We start from the raw sequence: 15,587 nt of genomic DNA on the forward strand, positions 1-15,587 counted from the left end.
GGAAGAAACCTGTTTCAGAGAATAATGAAAACGGATGAAGCTAAGCTAAGAGCACTGTAGGCTGCTGTACTCCTTAATGACAACCTTGGTAGAAGTCATGACTGTCAGGGATTCCTAACTGCAAAGGAATGCTCCACCGCTGTAGACATTCGCGTGCGCTAGGCTTTGCCTACCACTGTTAATGCTGGTTTCCATTTGTGGCACGTTTACCTTGTCACTTGGGTGACTGGGGGAGGAGTGTGGTGGAAATTACTTCATCTCTGTTGAAGGAGTTGAGCAACTTATTGCTCAGACCCCTAAAGGATAAGTTATGAGGAGCTGCTGAGGGAGGGAAATAGTATACTAGGAGAAGATTACACCAGTCAGTCATAAATACAAACCCCAGGAAAGCAGCTGGGGGGAAAGAAGATGTTCTGTGGATACTGGGACTGAACATGTCAAAATGTGGAACGGAATAATCAGAAAGGGGTGGTTGTGACCCTACATCCTCCTCCTGACAAGTAAAAGAAAAAGTAATATTAAGTAAGTTACACATTTTTTTAAAGAAGTTCTTCTAGTGCTGTGTATCAGGATCTTAAAAAAAAAAAGGCAAAACACTTACAGAGCATAACCGGCCATTCTCCTTCCACACTACGTCTGCAGCATAGCTGAGCCATCACTCTGTTCATCCATTTGTTTTTCAGCAGTCCGCAGGGATCCATGTAGTTTAACTGCAAAATCTGACACTTCTTTTAAAATTTTAATTCTTTGTACAGCATGTATTTGATAAATTCTTTATCATAAAACTACTTTTGTAAAGTTTTACTTTCCAGTAATGAAGTCTCCGAGTGTCTCTTGCCCAAGGAATGGAAGCAGCTGATTTAGAAGTTCAGTTGCACTACTGGAGATTAAATATAAAATGCCAAAGAAATATTTTGAATTTGAAACAGAACTAGCAGTAATTGAAGTGCTCGTTCCAGGGTCCTCGTTAGTGCTTCAGTCTGATTCTCCAGGAATAAGTTGTCAAGATTCTTTCTTTTTTCTTTACTATACAAGTATAAGTTCCTTCATTAATTGCATTTGCAATGATGCTCATGTGATCCTCATTTAAGGACAAGTAACCTGGATACGAGTATTCCAGCAGCTCCTTATCTTTGTACCAGCTGTCAAAAGAAAAATGACAGAAATTAAACTACCGAATGCTCAGTACAATGCAATGCGTGTGAGTGGTTCATTGTCCCTGGCAGTTCTGCTTGAGTAAGTGTACACCAGATGGGACTTCAGCCAAGCAAGGTTATGTTTTACCTGTACAGTTCAGGGCCCTATCCAAGGGCCATGCAGGAGCTTGAATCTTACTGGAAACTGATGGGATTTTGGGTCCTCAGGCTAAACTAACCCATGGACTCAGGTGTATCTCCAAATTTTGGATACAGCCAGAAAGAGCACACTTGTACATTAGTAAGAGCTAACAGACTATTAATTGAAGGGATAAATTTAAGACTGTAGTTTTTTTTTGCAAATATGGGGCAGGGAATTTGACTTGAGGATAAGAATTATCTCTGTGCTATAGCTGTGAATTGGATTTTATCCTTTTTCAACTCAGTTTGCTCGTTTCTGAATAGCTCTGCTTTCACGCTAAATGCCTTGCAAGGGCACGAACAATATTTGCAGAGTCCCTTCTCCCTGTCAGCCAGGCACTCTTCTTTCTACTCCGGGCACCAAATGAGCCGATAAACTACACTCTCATTTACACTGTTTTGTCATCCTCCCTCATCCTTTTTTTTGGATGGATATAAGCTGCAAAATCTCCTAACGGACTGGAATAAATGAGAGCGCACTTACTAGACTTTGCCTTTTTTATGAATTATCTTCTGTCCACAGCGGAAGGTGACATTCCTGCCTTCAGAAACCACCTTGGTTTTCGTCCTTGGCGGGGGCAGAGTGGGGGGGACCGTTGGAAATGGGAATTCTATCCACCAGAAGTGAGAGAAAGAAATGGCAAAAGTTAGCATATCTCATTAGCAGCCTTTAGGTGCCTTAGGTGATAACTTAATTCTGTGAAAGTGTTTTGAAAGACTAAAGTAATAATTTAAAAATGTCTCCTGCTGAGCAGTTCTTGGATAGACACATAACATTCATATGCACAGATAACAATTCTGTGGCATGTGAACTGACAGAGACGGGTAAAAAAAATCAACTTGCCCATTTCATACATCTATAGGAGCGTATACATGCAGTGTATGAACAGTCCTCTAGAATATATGGGGCTGTAATTATCTGACTGCATTTTTGCATTTTTCTATCATCTGGTCTGAAAAAAAAAAATACCTCTGTACTGGAGAAAGAAAGACTTACTAGCCATACCATACTTAAGAGCAGTAGCTATTTATCTGATGCTTAATTCCACAGCTGCAGTAAGTTGACCCACTGCTGCATTAGTCTCTTATCTGGGCTTATAAACCAGAGACTAGATACGCTGATTAACACACGTCATCTGCAGAGCAGCTCAAGTCCAGCTTTGCTCGAGATGCCATTTTTCTTGTTTATGTCCCAGCACCGCATCAGGAACTGTACACAGCTCTGATCTCTGAATTTAACACATCAGCATCTCAGTTCCTCAGCTGGGTTCAAAAGGGAAGCAGTCTGAGGCACACAGAGCAGTTGCGTTCTCAGAAACTCCCTATCAATCATTGCTTCAGTTAAACTAGAGAAGAACGGGACAATTCAATGTTCTAGTCCACAACTGTTTAAGCACTCTGCTCCCTAGAGTGGGATAAGATCCTGCCTCTCCCTGCAGCAAACACCAATTAACTTTTGCCTCCTCCCTCTGTGCAAACCCCACCACGGATCCCGGAAGTTACACACCATAGCAGAAGTCACAGGCAGATGGACAGTGCTTTTTCATCAACTTCCTGCGTTTCTCGCAGAAACCTTTTTGTGCCCACGCTGAGCACACAAATAATCTGTCTTTACATCCTGAAAGACAAGGAGACAAGGCATCAGAGGGACTGAGGCAGACTGTTCCTGCTGAGAAACAAACTGACATTTCAGGTAAATCAGACTGTGCACTGTAAAGAACAATAGGTAGAGCGTGGCCAGGACAGCACCTAAACCAGGAGCACAATAAATAGAGCAGGGTGCCATTACTATGTGAGCAGCAGGGTAGAGACTGAGCTACTTTCACGCAGTACCATCTGAGATCCAGGAGCATTGCTATTTCTAAGTCAGTCCTACACTAGGTGATGTCTGAAGAGCAGCAGACAAGTGAATCTGGCCCAGCCTGTTTGGTTTGTGTAGAGTTTTGTTAGCTTCTATTAACACATGTGAGTCCAGCCAAAGAAGTAATTAACAGCTGTTTGCCTTCCCCCTTTCTTTTGCACACGAGCTTTTCCTTTCCCTTTTGTGCACCTGATGCTTGCAAACATATAAATGCAAATCAGAGCTCTCCACAGCTAATATTGGCCTTTTATTCTTGTAAAGCCAGAGGACAAACGGCCCAAAGAGTCCATGCCCAGAGCTGGGCACCTCTGCTGCAGCAGCTCAGAGCAGTCGGAGGCCAGAGTGGACTGACCCCTCTGAAATCTTTTCCCAGAACTGCCATCTGGGGAGGTGGGAGCACAAAGTCTCTAAGACTTCCAGTCTCCTGTCTATCACATTTGAAGCTGGAAACAGACCATGCTACAACTCCTTTGAGCTCTGCTCTGCATCAAAAGGAGTATGACTGCTCCTGCCTGCTGCTCACCAGCTCACAGCCTAGTCCTGCCAAACAATGAGGGTCTAACACCATGAGAGCTCCACAGGATCCAACTGACACTTCAGGCAAATGTTTCTTATACAGAGCACAACTCTGCCTTCCTTACCATAAAGTCTGTGAATTCCCCAGACTTCATCTTGAGAGATGGTCTTTTTCCCAGTCAAGGTGGCGTTGATGTGCATGAGGGCGTTGGGGTTCAGGGAGTGCATGAGGCCTAAGGCGTGTCCTATTTCGTGAGCAGCTACGTGTACCAGATCTGTAAGCCAAACACCTGGAAGAAGAACGGAAAAACAGCTGCCATTGTGTGGTGAAGTACATTTGCTAATCCTGGTGTAAAATCAGAGGAAATATTTTAGCAGTAGGAAGGTATCAAAGGTTGCCCCAGTTTCATCATCTCTGTAGCTGCCTCAGTGCAAATAAACGAGCCAGTTATTTCCACGTGCTTCTAATTTCAAACAGCAGGACAGAAAGCCACTCTGCCAGACTACAGGAAGGCTGCTCTGGAAGAGTAATGCTTGGGATGAAGGCAAGGGCCCTGTGTAATGCTTACTCTTGTCAGCTTTCTGCTAATGTTGTTCCCACAGCCCAGAGCTGTTTGGGAATGAGACTGCTGGCTGGAATATTCCGGTCTGAAAGAGCCTCCAGTTGACCTCTGCATCTCCTACATGTCAAACTCCAGTTTCTCGGCAGCAGCTCGGAGCCTGCTTCCAGCAGAGGTGGGTTTTAACTGAAGGATGACTCAAGAGGTGTTATTACTGACACCTATCTTGATAACATGCTTTAAAAATTATCTCTCCTAGGTCTTTATCCCTAGATCTTATCTGTTGCTGTGCTTTGGAAAGCAAGAAGGCTAGGAGAAGTCCATCTCTGTCACCTAAAATCTCCCCTCCTCTCTTTATTTGGTGAAAAACAAAATATCTTACTTTCAAAAAAAGTACTGAGTTGGTCGTATAATATGAACCAAATTTGCTAGTTAGTCAGGAACCATCTGCTTTTAATTTAAAAGTTAGTTCTGACATTGCTTAAAAAAAAAAAATCAGGAAGAAAAAAAAAATGTCAAGCTGTAAGCTCCACAGACATTTTTAGGTACCCACAAACCCCAAAATGACTGCAGACCCAGAAAAACTAAAATGTAAACAGCCATACCAGCAAGCCGTGGCCCTTCTCAGAGATGCACCTGCCTGGGCAGCAGCCAGCCGTAGTTAGTGACTATGTGTCTGAAGTATTGAGTAAGTCCACTGAACTATTAGAAAGAAATGGCACTGCCACCAAACAAAGTCCCCTAGAGCAGCTCAGTCACGTGACAGCAAGACCAACAACTTCCAAAACTACAGAAAATCACAAACATTCCTGTGGTCTCTCCTGTACTAGGTAAACCCCACAACAAGGACCAAAAACCTAAATCCTGCAGGCTCCCCGAGTGCTCCCTGAGAAACACGTTACCTTTTTTCCAGCTGAAGCGCGTGTTCCCCAATATCCAGTACTCATGGTCATCAAAATGGATTTCCCCGTTGGGTGGGAAGAAGGCGTGGGCAAGTTCCCCTGTTGTTCCATCAAAGCAGTGGTGAATGAGAGACTCCAGACAGTCCGTGTGATTGATAGAGTAGAAGCCTGTGGAAAAAAAGCAGCAGATTTAGTGTATCAAGCAGGGTAGGCCTGTCCAGGACACAGACATCTGTAAACTTGTGCTTTACAAAAAATAAATCTCTGATGATATCCTACATGTTTTCCAACCTACAGAGTCAGAAAAGGAAAAATAAATGCACAGCCATTGTCAGGAACGACGGCTATGCGATGCAAACTGTACCCAGCCCTGTGATGACCCTGGACTTAGAGCTGTTTCCAATGGCCACAAATGAGTCTCCTTCTCAGAAAGGAATGCTGAGCCATTTTTACAACATCACATGGAAACTTTTTTTTTTTTTTTGAGAGAAGTTAGACAGTGAGATGATAACCCCAGGACGGAATTGTTCCATTTTAAACATAAACAAACAGATAGCCTTAGAGTCACAGCTGCTTGCCCTCTTTTTGTTAGCATCACGACAGCATCGCAGTGTACCCTGCGTCTGCTGGGACTGGGCCACCTGGAGCTCATGCGTGGCAGCAGGACAGGCCCCTGGGAAGCCACGCCATGTGCTTGTAAATAGCGTCATGCAACACGAGAGTGAAGAACACATTGTGAAACAACAGTAAATGTGCATGTTATCTCAATATTGCTGCCATCTGCACAGGAAGTAATTATTTCACACAGACCTTAAATCCTAGGAAGAGTTTACATCTGGGGTTGAGAGTGAGCAGATAACGCCTCAGCAGTAACATTTTTCTAGGCCAGCGAAACTCAGGAAGTAACTACTGCACAGCGATACACAGCAAGAAGAGGAGGAGAGAGGGAGGACAGAGAAAAGACGGTGCTTCAACTGGATTAACCAAAGGGAGACTAAAACCATAGACAAGCCGGGATCCATCCCCTGCTCTTTGGCTCTGCGTGACCCTGGATACGTCATTTCACCTTTCAATATTCAGTTTCCCCATGTGTGGAACAGAGATAATCCTGTCCCAGTGGCAGATTTTGAGGGTTAATTCTTGTTAAACATGTAAAGCTTCCTGACTGCAAGATTCACAGAAAGCGTTAATTACGATATCAGCATTTCCTCAGGGCCACTAGAAGTAGCTTCTCTACCTGACTAAAGGCAAACGAAGCCTCGAGCCTTATCCAAGAGGCCCTGCGGAGTCCACACAGCCAAGGAGGTCCATCTCCTGCCTCCGAACTCCTGGTTCACATACTGAAACTCTACAAGTCCCCTGCAGAGTTAACATGCACAACAGTGTCCTGTCAGCCCAGAAGCCCGTGCAGCCTTACCTATTTTCAAGTCACTAGCTACGTGGCGCGGCACTTCTCTGAAGCTGAACGGTGAAACTTCACTCCACATTCGGAAGGCAGCCGCTAGTCCTTTGCGAGTGTCCCTGGCATTTATGAGGTTTCTTGGGAAGGACAGGATTCTGTAGGAACACAAAACAACTTCAGGAAAAGGCTCAAACATCAACATCATCCCTTCTCAAACATCAGCTGAAAGCTCTCAAGCCTGCATCAATCAAGTCCTTCCATTCACTCATAGGTTCACAACAGGAGTAGCTTGAACCGAATATTAAGAATATTTAACAAAACCCTTACAGGGACCAATGTATTACCGATGTTCTTTACAATCACATGTTCTGGACTACAGCTTTTGTCCCTCCCTCAAGCACATCATTTTAGACAAGATTATCTTGGAAAAAGCACATCATTTTAGACAAGATTATCTTGGAAAAAGCACATCATTTTAGACAAGATTATCTTGAAAAACCATTTTTATCCTAACATCTCCCAGTCTGTTGTGCTGTGCTGCTAGAAGAGTAAAGAACTGCGTTTCAGCAGCAGACTAGGTAACTCTAACACCTGGGATACAAGGTGTGTGCACGCACTGAATTAGAACACTCCCAGGCAGAACTTTTGAAAGAGGGTTCCAAAGGATATCAAAGATTTGATAGAAAAAAACAAGTTATCTTCTTTGAAAAAATCTCATTATTTGGGAGAGAGACTCAAGAGAGGTTTTTTTTCTTGGGCCGCAGGTCAACTGTAAGAAAACTACTGGTGCAGGACAGCAGAACCATGGAAATGTACAGATGGCTCCTAGAAACTTACCTTGTCCCACAAGAAGATCTGCATTCAGGAAATTGCCTGAAGTGTAGCAATTGGGAAAAGTTGTGTATATTCTGCTATCCCCTCTGGTTGTATTTTAGCTATGCTCTTTATGTTCTCCCTTCGTCCCAGCACATCCTAAAGGGAGCAGAAGGTTTCGTATCAAGCCAGGCTGTTAATGAGTGTAAACCTGGACAATTAAGACTATGATGAGGCTTAGCCTGTCTGGGATGAGCGTAAAGGGAGATCTATGTTCTCTGCTCGGTGTGAAGAAGTCAGGTTCACATCACTCCCCCAGCTGTTCCAGTGACAGTCTGGTCAGCTTTTCAGAGCTAGAGCATGAGAGAACCCTCGCAGCTCCACGATCATGTCCTCAGCCCAATGACAAGAGAGGCCACTTTCCAAGTGTTTTCCAAAATCCAGTGTGCCTGCTGTTCAAACCACTGTGGTTTAACAGTTAGTGATGGCAGCTCTCTGAAGAGGTCAGGTTTGGGGCTTACTCTTTACTTTAAAGTCAGGAGTGGCTGGAGTTAGCAGCCACATTAAAAGGACCTTTGTAATCACGTAAGACATTGAAAAAAAAAAAAACCTGATTTGGCTCCTGTGCCTCCAGCAAGGTGCAGACTCTCAGGTAGGAGTGGACAACAGGCCTTTGTTCAGTCAAACCTCCAGGACTCCTGCTAGTCTGACGTTTATTGTGACAGTCTGATTCTAGTGCCAGTGCTCATCTTAGGAAGCTGTTTCTAAGGGGATTCCCTGAACCTTGCTCTGTGTGAACTCAGGCTACAGCTCCTGAAGAACATTTAACAACGCCATTAATATTTTCCCAGAGAGAAACATCATCCTCTCAGGAGCCCATTGTAGTTTCAGGGGCTGTTTGGCCCCTGCTAAAATAAGGAAGAGAGCTGCTCCAAAGGTAAACACCACACAGGACTGACATTGCCTTATGCCAGCAGCAGAGGCAGACAGCACCGAGAAACAGTTCAGCATGAAAATCCATAGGAGTCCATCACCTTTGTCTCTGAACAGCCTGCTTGTGAAAGCAGTACTAGCATTACACATCTACACAGCTCCACCGTATCAAAAACAGATCACACTATGGCTGTATGGTCCGGCCAAAGTGCTGCTGGTTCTGAGCAGGGGTAAACCCAGATGCAAACCAGTAATCTGGACAGCCACCTTCCTTGGCAGAGTGTCTGAAAATATTAGGGTTAACATTCACTCACCCTAGAATGGCCAAGGGCTTTTTATTGTTTGTTTGTTAGTAATCTAAGAGTTGAAATCCTATCCTAAAGACAACAGGGAGAAAGAGATTCCTAAAAGCACTCAGCACTAACAGAGCTCTGTCCTCCTGAAATCACAGAACCTTTCAACAGCCATTTCCCTCGGTGATGATTTAGGTTCAGACAGAGCTCTTTTAAAAACACCGGCATGACACAGTTAATATTCCAATCACTACCTTCCGAGGGAAGCCCCTGGCTCTGGGAAGCCTGTCTGAAGCCTGAATCCACCCCTGCATGGTCAGTTTTACTGCAAGTAGCCTCACCACGCAGCCATATGTGCTACCAGCTTCTCCTGCAGTGACGGTGCTTCACAGGATCCACAGCTGAGGTGAGAGGTGTAGGTAGCCTTTGTGGAAATAGTTCCTTTGGAGGAACTTTAGCTTTAGCAGCTATCCATTCACTAGCAAAGGGATCAGCAACATTCCAATGGTTAATATCTATACCCATGGCAGGAAAAACTCAGACCGCAGCATACTTAGAAAACGCTAACTCTTAGGGCTAACACAAGTCCGTACTTATACGTCAAGTTGAAGTGGTCCCATTTCAAGTGCCCTGGTGTGATCGTGTATCGTTTTCTCCGTGCCGGAGGCTGAGGTGGGAAAGCTGGACTGCGCAAAGCAGAGGCACTCGCTCCATGAAGATCAGGTGGTGTGGCGTCTTCCTTAAAAAAACAAAACAGGAGGTTGAAGGAAATGGGAGAGACTGCAGGATTGAACAGTGTAAAAGAAAAACTACCAGGTATGGGACATTTGGAAGCTGAGGAGCACAACTTGTCCTCCCTTACGGGCGTCCAGGAGACAAGGCTAGAGCATTGGCTGGTCAGTGCTTTGCAAAGTGTGCCTGTTCCGAGCGTGCTGAACAAAACCAAGACAGAGCAAAAGAAGGGCTATACTGCGAGGAGTTCCTGGGGCATGCCTTAGATCAGACATGCAAGGCAAGGAAGAGAGCAGCACTCCTCAACACGGGATCACAGAGGATCAATGCTGTAGGCTCCTTTGAGCTCCTGCACAATTCCAGAACAGGGCACCGCAGCCACTCTGCTCTGCTCCTGGAGCGCAGCACAGATGGAGCAGAAACGAGGCCTCAGTAGGCTTCTGGCCACAGTCAGTCTGCAGCTCTTCCTGGAAAGTTTTCATTTCCTTTTGACTTAGCTATTGCTCTCCATCCTCACCACAGAAGAAATGAAATGCTGGACAAATGAGTAAAACAGGAGAGCCTCTGTGCAGAAAGCTCTTTATAAAGCTGCAGTGTGGATCTGAAATGCCTTCAAAGTAAATAGAAGCCCTGGAAACCCTGGAGTGCTTTTAAAGCCATCACACAGTAAAAGACATCAAATTTGGTGGCAGGTCTGACTCAAACTATAAAAGCCTTTTAGACCTGAGTAGGGGAGCTAACAGAATGGGACCCAACACAGCTCTAGAAGTCTGCCTGCTCTATCTCCCCTTTTGAGGACGAAGACACTGAATATCTCTGGGTCACCTTGGCTCCAGAGGCACCAAGACTCTCACTAAGCAATAGGTACAGTGGCAATGTTACAAAAGCTGCACCAGTATGAGTTTTTTCAGCTTCACAGCACATTCTACAGAAATCAAGAGCTGTCTTCACCTTACTCATGGAAGAGCTGAGGCTCTGAGAGTCAAAACAGCATACCCCTGCTTTCACAGCAAGCAAGCTGCAAGAAAAGACAAGAAGCTCAAAGCAACAGCTGCCAGATACTGCCCAAATCACTAGCATCTCTCCATGATTACTGCTAGCCATGATGGGCAAAAGCTGAGGGAAATCAGTCTCTTTTGGTCATGTCTGTGAGCCATACTAGCTTCTATCTTCTTCTAATCTCAGTATCTTTCTTTCCAAGAAGGACAGTCTTTTGGTCTTTCTTCCAGATTAGCTGTGGATCCGACTCAAACTGAAATCAGCGGAGTCTTTGAATGCAAGGAATGCAAAGGCCATAGAACGGCTCCTATGAGACACAGAGATGTTAACTAATACCTTGCCTTTTAAGCTGCAAACTTTTGGCAGGGCATTTGGTCACATTTCTGGGAGCCTTCAGATGCCAATTTGCTCTTGAAAGAAAACACAGGGTCACTTTTCCCTTTTAACTGTTGTCACTTTGTTGGCTGTATTAAAGGATCTGGCTGAGGAACCCATACTTTTTGGTTCACTCAGCTCAAGGCCTAGCCCCTCGTTCACCAAGGCACGTGTGATGCGAGTACACTGGCTATCGTCCCTCTCCCTTCACCTCCAGCGGCTTTTACCTCTGATTCTACTCTGAGTGCTGTTTTCCCTTGATACGAAGGGAAAATTTTGATTCATTTGAGCAGCACAGAGTAAAGGATCAGCTAGCCTGTGTATCAATGACCTGCTGCAGCTGTAAGAGAAGCCTGGAGAAGACTAACTCATAATTACAGAATAATGACATATTTTCCCTTCTTTTTTTTTTTTTTTGCAGTTCTTTCAAGTAGGGTAGAATTAGGCAAATCCTTTCTGCCTTTGTTGTCTTCTCTACGATCCCCTGCCAGTGTTTGGGCTGATTACACACTCATTCTGGCATCACTCAGGAAGAGCACAGGATCACCAGTACTGTGAATTCTCAGTCTACGCCCTCTGACTCGGGAGACTTGATAACTTCTGACGGGCTGAGGTAAGGTATTAACACCCTTCAGGAGCTGTTCATCCTTGTGACAGATGCTCCTGCTCCTTAGCAAAGCCAGCAGAACACACAGCACATTTGCCTTCTAGCCCCTGTAATTCACAGCCCAGCTGGTGCCATTTCCAGTTTACGGTAACACACTGAGGTGTAAGCTGCACAGGCTGAGTAATGGCCACTGCCCATTCTGCCCCCTCTTCCACTGGGCTGTTAAATTACACCAGCACAGGCTGAAATCCTAAGAGTCTTCTTAAAGCCTCCTCAGTATCAGCAGAGGAAAATTAGATAGTTAGAAACAGCCTGCTTGCTTCTCCTTCTGAAAGGAAAACTCCTGCAGCCCCAAGAGAGAAAAATTACTGCCTTTTTATGACCACTGAGTGTAAAACCCTAAGGCAATGAGTGCTGAACAAGCAAAGGGGCGAGGGGGGGGGAGTGGGGGGGTGGGGAAGTCTGAGTCCCTAGTGAGCTTATCCTCAAAAAAACCCAAAACAAAGTAAGGGTGACTCAGGCCCAACAGCAATCACTGAAACCTGTATCTGACCCAGTCACTAGCCAAGAAAGGTGCAGAGGGTTGAGTTCTCTCGCTCAGACATTCTGCTCAGTCTCTGTTCTACTCCAGTCTTTGTTCTGCCTACCACTGGTGCAACAGGATGCTTTTAACTAAGAATGTGTTAAAAAACGAATTGGGAAGGGTGGGGTAGCACACATATGCTGTACCTCAGATGTAGGATTCCAGCAGAAATGGAATGACCTACTTAAAAAATTCACAGTATAATTTGGATCAAAGGATCTGTCTGGATGCCAAAGAACCAAGACTATGGGAATTCTCAGAACTGGAGAAGAGATCAGCCGCTCCCAGGAGGAAACTCATTTGAATGTGGGTTAAGGTCTCAAATATTCAAAAAGCTTAGGAGGTACTAGGACAGGTGCTTCAACTCTCAATAGGCACCCACATTAAAGATAAAAGCAGACACTGGTCAACATCCCTGCTCTACATTATTCGCCCTGTGCTGTCAGACTGCCATTAATTTACTTCACTGAGCTGTAATTAATGTAATTCATTCCCCTCTCTCCTAGTCCTGCAGTTCTCCCTTCATAAACTAAACAGTAACATAACTCTGCACCTTACTACCAATTAATAAGAGCCCTGAGCATGTGATACAACCAAGGGGTGCTATTTCTGGATCTTCATAAACACAAACAGCAGGAGGGGATGCAAGCACTTAGAGAAGATTGGGTTTTTTTTTTATAAAAGTAAAAGCTAAAATTAAGCTAAAAGCAAAAATTAAGATCAGCTTCTGGGAGCCCTAGAGCCTTGCTACAGTTCCGCCTGACCAATTTGTCCTCATACCTTGCTAATGGATGGATCTTGAAAGAGTTAATATCAGCTAATAGTTTCTGTAGGTCCAGCATTAAATGGCACTTTAGATCTTACACACCAGAGCCCTGCCTCTGGAGCTCCTGGGAAAGCTCAGCTGCTCCGGGAATCAGAATATATACGTGCCACATCATACCAGGCTGGGAGAGCAGAGGTACTCAGAAGAAAAGCAAAGCTCTGAGGTAAAGTCCCCCACATCTTCTGTGCATTCACTGTTTGGTTGTCTGCAAGCTGCATACACATCTCTAATAATGTGATGCTACTCGGATGCATAATTACCTTCTAGGATCTTTTGCAAAAACAGACTCAAACAGCCATAAACAGGTCTTGTTTCCTTAGCAGTTATTTACGTATTGTTTAGAGTGCTTCCCGAATTCACTCATCTTCTAAAAAGAATACACATGCACATATATTTGATGCCCCCGCCCCCTTTTAAGCATTTAAGAATGAGATCCTTTTGCCTACCTGACTTTTCTGAACTGCAGCTCCAGCTGGATCTCTCACAATAGCCAGCAAAGACACCACAGGGAATATGCATAAAAATCCCACGATGGTTCTACAGCCATGGCTTTTTTTCTTGTCAAATGAGAGGAAGCTCTTCCTTCTGCTTGCAGAAACTGATTCTACTTGATCCATGTCACTCTTTAATACTTTTTAGAGGGAGATGTGACAGATACTAAGACATTCTCTTCACAGACTGCATTGGTAATCCTTTTGCTCACAGTTGCATTTGGAGCATCTGTGAGTAGCCCTGCAGTTACTGCCAAAGTTGTGCAGAATCGCTAGAGTTTCAAAAAGCCCTAAAAAAAAAAAAAATAATAAAAAAAAAAAAGTAGACTTTACATTAAGCCTCTTTCCAATGTGCCAAAGATTCTCTTAGCCTCTGCCAAGTGGTATCATATTACTGCAGCTGAAAGTTGGGCTGGCGGAGGAAAAGCAGCAAAGTGAAACAAGCTGGGATGGACATGAACTCTTTTCTTTAACTGACTGTATAATCACCAGAGGACAGATCTGCAGTTGTCAGCTTTATGTAATGAAACAATTGGGGGAGGGGGCAGAAAAAGGGAATCCAGAAGCCAGCATCATGCCCTTGGAATGTTTCATTAGGGATGCTTAACACTAGAAGAGCTGTCATTTGTCAGGGGCTGTCTTGAGGAGCAGGATGAAAAATGAGATGCTGTGAGAGCAGGCAGGGCTTCTGTGTTTCGGAAATTCTGGTCAGGGAGTTTACAAACTCAGATAAAAGTAAACATCAGCTCCCTCTTCCATAAAACTTGGCAAGTGACCTGCAAATTTCTTGTGTACTTGGGAGCTACCTAGTAATGGGTTATCAAGCTGAGAAAGACAATTATTTTCAGAATTATACTGATTTTGGGTACCTCAGTTTGAGCGTGTTGGAAGGACTGACTGGGAGAAGCGGTCAGTTTGTCTGAAGCTGTTAGGTTCTTTAAGGCATCTCCAGGCTGCAGACATTAAGTCAATTCAGGACTTTTTAAAAAGCTTACTCAGAAATTCTCAGGTTTTCAGAAATAGTTCCACTTTTCTGTCTGGTCACTAAGCGCTGGATGCTCAGCGCACCTGAGGTGGAGCGTCCTTAGCTAAACAGTTCTGATCAGACAGAGGAAAAGGAACTGTGCAATCCCCTAGTTCACAAGCAAGCAGCAGGGAGGGAGTGGTTCTATTGTCAGCCAATATAAAACATTCCTACGGGATATCTGAAGCATTTGAAAGGTTTCAGAAAACTTCTCGCGCTTTTAATAATGAAAATGGTTTCATTTCAGTTTTTTTTTCCTCCTAGTTTGTAATCAAGCTTGTGAAATTTTATAAGTTTAATGTCTTTTCAGACTAAAGCTGGCTAGGATCTTTTAAACAACTCAATAAATATGACAAATGAGTCTGTGTACAACTTAATGAAAATTTTTTCTTTCAATTTTCACCAAGCTCCCCCTGGAGAAAAAAAACATGCTTTCTGCAGAGTGGACAAAGTGCAGCAGTTGTTCAGATACCAGGAGAAGGATAGAATAAGGAGTAACATGGAAGGAAGTTATGGATAGAATTACAAAGGGAAGCTGGAACTAGGAGGAAGAAGAGCAGAAAGCTTCAGTGCTCCAACAGTGCTCCAACTCCTGTGGACCAAAGCAGTCAACTGCAGCAGTCTGAACTATTGGCTCATCTCAACTGTTAGCTGCAATTCTCTAGCGATAGTTACATCTCTTCCTCAGTAGCACAGCTGGCAGAATGAAACATGCACTCTGAAAAAGTGCTCTGTTTGGGGCTCCAAAGAGTGGTGCAAACGCACCTCCCTTTGTGGTTTAAACTGTAGACCACAGCATGAAGTGAGAAACTGGTAAGAGCACACTCCTAAACCTATCGGTGTCTCAAGTCCCCTCAGCAAGTTTCTGTCGGAGTCTGTAGATGAGAACACATCTGCAGAAAGACAGACTGAGAAGGGAGCCTTGAAGTAAAAACCTGCCTTGGAATGGGGCTCAAAACTTCAGCCAAGAGTTCTTCTCCAGTAAAGCAGTACTGGCTTGAAAGAAAAAATACTGCTAGCAAACACAGTGCTGGAAGAACATTCAGTTTCAGTCGTGGAACCGTGTTACAGCACTAAGTGCATCTGCCTTTCACATGGCTAGCAAGAGTCAGCAGCGTTTGAAAAAGATTTTAACTTATGCACTGTTACATATGCTCTCTCCACTTGCCACAGTATCCGAGCATCTCACAGTTTCTCAGTGCACGTAATCTCACATCAGTCTCGAAGGTAGGAAGGCAGCGCTATTATCTGCACCTGACAGATTAAGACCTTACTGTGAAGGAGAAAAGACTTGCCCGAGGCCAAGCATGGAATCTTGCAGAGCAGGAACCTG

General features: G+C 44.4%; 1 protein-coding gene across 2 annotated transcripts; it reads right to left on the reverse strand.

Moving 5' to 3' along the window:
* Positions 1-718: 718 nt before the first annotated feature.
* MMP23B (matrix metallopeptidase 23B) lies at positions 719-13,395 on the reverse strand. Of its 2 annotated transcripts, none has more exons than XM_086764525.1 (8): positions 13,186-13,395; positions 9,211-9,356; positions 6,594-6,733; positions 5,177-5,344; positions 3,840-4,004; positions 2,845-2,955; positions 1,822-1,948; positions 719-1,142 (listed from the first exon to the last, which is right to left on the reverse strand). In XM_086764525.1, exons 1-8 carry the CDS (start codon positions 13,354-13,356, stop codon positions 968-970), a joined length of 1,203 nt encoding a protein of 400 aa, XP_086620651.1. In that variant the 5' UTR covers positions 13,357-13,395; the 3' UTR covers positions 719-967. The 2 variants fall into 2 exon arrangements, with proteins under 2 accessions (XP_086620651.1, XP_086620653.1); XM_086764527.1 differs by having other exon boundaries at positions 9,211-9,352; positions 13,186-13,385.
* Between the last annotated feature and the right edge of the window lie 2,192 nt (positions 13,396-15,587).

The sequence above is a fragment of the Chlamydotis macqueenii genome, chromosome 21 (genome assembly GCF_036417535.1).
Source record: "Chlamydotis macqueenii isolate bChlMac1 chromosome 21, bChlMac1.mat, whole genome shotgun sequence".
Lineage (NCBI taxonomy): Eukaryota > Metazoa > Chordata > Aves > Otidiformes > Otididae > Chlamydotis > Chlamydotis macqueenii.

What these genes read in the sequence shown, in the direction of transcription:
- MMP23B (XM_086764525.1), bottom strand. Translation starts at nt 13,356, where the DNA reads ATGGATCAAGTAGAATCAGTTTCTGCAAGCAGAAGGAAGAGCTTCCTC. An exon ending in CTGCAGTTCAGAAAAGTCAG is followed by an intron (nt 9,357 to 13,185) that starts GTAGGCAAAAGG and finishes TGTTTTTTTAAG; the next exon opens with GAAGACGCCACACCACCTGA. An exon ending in CACTTCAACTTGACGTATAA is followed by an intron (nt 6,734 to 9,210) that starts GTACGGACTTGT and finishes GTGTTCCTACAG; the next exon opens with AATCCTGTCCTTCCCAAGAA.